This window comes from Cyprinodon variegatus, unplaced genomic scaffold (assembly GCF_000732505.1).
Source record: "Cyprinodon variegatus isolate N-32 unplaced genomic scaffold, C_variegatus-1.0 Scaffold1530, whole genome shotgun sequence".
NCBI classification, from domain to species: domain Eukaryota; kingdom Metazoa; phylum Chordata; class Actinopteri; order Cyprinodontiformes; family Cyprinodontidae; genus Cyprinodon; species Cyprinodon variegatus.
In genome coordinates, this window is record NW_015151983.1 from 25,110 (window position 1) to 26,637 (window position 1,528).

The window sequence follows — 1,528 nt, forward strand, 5'->3', positions numbered from 1 at the left end:
GGGAAAGGAAAGGATTCTGGTTTCAACCGTTGCGTATATTAGCTGCGACACATGAATCAAGATGCTATGACCGAAAACATTTGATTGACAGATGACCGTTGATATATGATTGGCCGAATGTAGATGTACAGGCTGACGTAGAACTAACTGGCCTGCAGAAGATAACGGAAAAACACAGATTTTTGACAGGATTTTTAAAAATAGAAATGTTCTAACGTTTTGGACACTATGATCTGATAAACAGTATATTTATATATATGTTTAAGCCAGAATGATTTGACATTTAAATATGATTTCCCTACGACTTTTTTTTTCCGGAATGACTATGACCTGGATGACTGAGAATCTTCACCAACATCAGAGGAAAAGAAAACCAGATCCAGTAGAAGAAGATCAGACAGATGGACGTCTGGACAGAACCAATGAACTGAATCCATTCAACCAGCATCTTCCTCTCCTGCCCACAGTCACATGGACATCCTGTCCTCCTCTGACATCACTTCCTGCTTCTATTAGTTTGTTCTCAGCCAATAATGAGCAGCCTTCCTCCAGATCAGAACCGCTGGGAGCTACAGAGGCTGCAGCAGCACAAACTGTGCTGAATAACCAGTCAGCAACGAGCTGAATAACCAGTCAGGAAGGAGCTGAATAACCAGTCAGTCAGTGGTCAGCCTGGCCTCCAGGTTTGCTGGTTGTACCTTTTCTCCAGAGAAATAAAGATGGCGGCGGCGTGGCGGAAGCTGCTGCAGAGGCGGTACAGCGTTCTGAAGAGGCCGTCCGTCAGGTCGTCATCGTAGCAAACTGGAGACAGAAACAGGAAGATCAGTGGCTCCCTGTGGTTCTGACCCCATCAGGACCGGGACGGTCCTCCTTCCAGAACCCTGCGCCTCCTTTCAGAGGAACCATGGCGTTCAGAGCTCACAGGTGCAGGTCATTGGAACATGAACAGAGTGACGGTTTAGGAGCAGTCTGTGAGGAGCGTCACGGTCGTCCAATCAGCTCCCAGCTATGGACCCAGCAGCCTTCATTGGTCACTGGGATCCAGAGCTCCGTCTGACGGCTGCCAGTAACCATGTCTGGGTGTGAATGCTAACGTGATTTATCCTCCATTCAGAAAACTCTAGAACGATGAAGTAGAAGCTGGAGGAGTTTGATAGTTTAGAACCTACCATCAGCAGCCAGAATGAAGCTGGCGTTGTCATAGAGATCAGCCACTTCCTCTTCTGTCCAACTAAACTCCCCGTCAGCATCTAGACAGCAGAGAGGGAGGAAGCCTGATGAGATGATGGTGGACCACAGCACAACATCTGAGAGCAAAATACGCGGAAAAAAATACACAGGAAAAATACACAGGAAAAATACACAGGAAAAAAAAAACAGGAAAAAATACACAGGAAAAAATACACAGGAAAAATAGACGGAAAAAAATACACAGGAAAAAATACACGGAAAAAAATACACGGAAAAAAATACACGGAAAAAAATACGTGAAAAAAATACACAGAAAAAAATACACGGAAAAAATACA

At 44.9% G+C, this 1,528-nt stretch overlaps 1 protein-coding gene across 1 annotated transcript in view; it reads right to left on the bottom strand.

Moving 5' to 3' along the window:
* The window catches only part of mettl22 (methyltransferase like 22), a 31,026-nt gene that overhangs the window by 5,465 nt on the left and 24,033 nt on the right, over positions 1 to 1,528 (bottom strand). Inside the window, exons 8-9 of the mRNA XM_015403629.1 lie at positions 1,170 to 1,250; positions 699 to 801 (exon numbers count right to left, since the gene is read on the bottom strand). Of these exons, the coding sequence (XP_015259115.1) occupies positions 699 to 801; positions 1,170 to 1,250 (184 nt within the window). The remainder of the gene's footprint in view (positions 1 to 698; positions 802 to 1,169; positions 1,251 to 1,528) is intronic.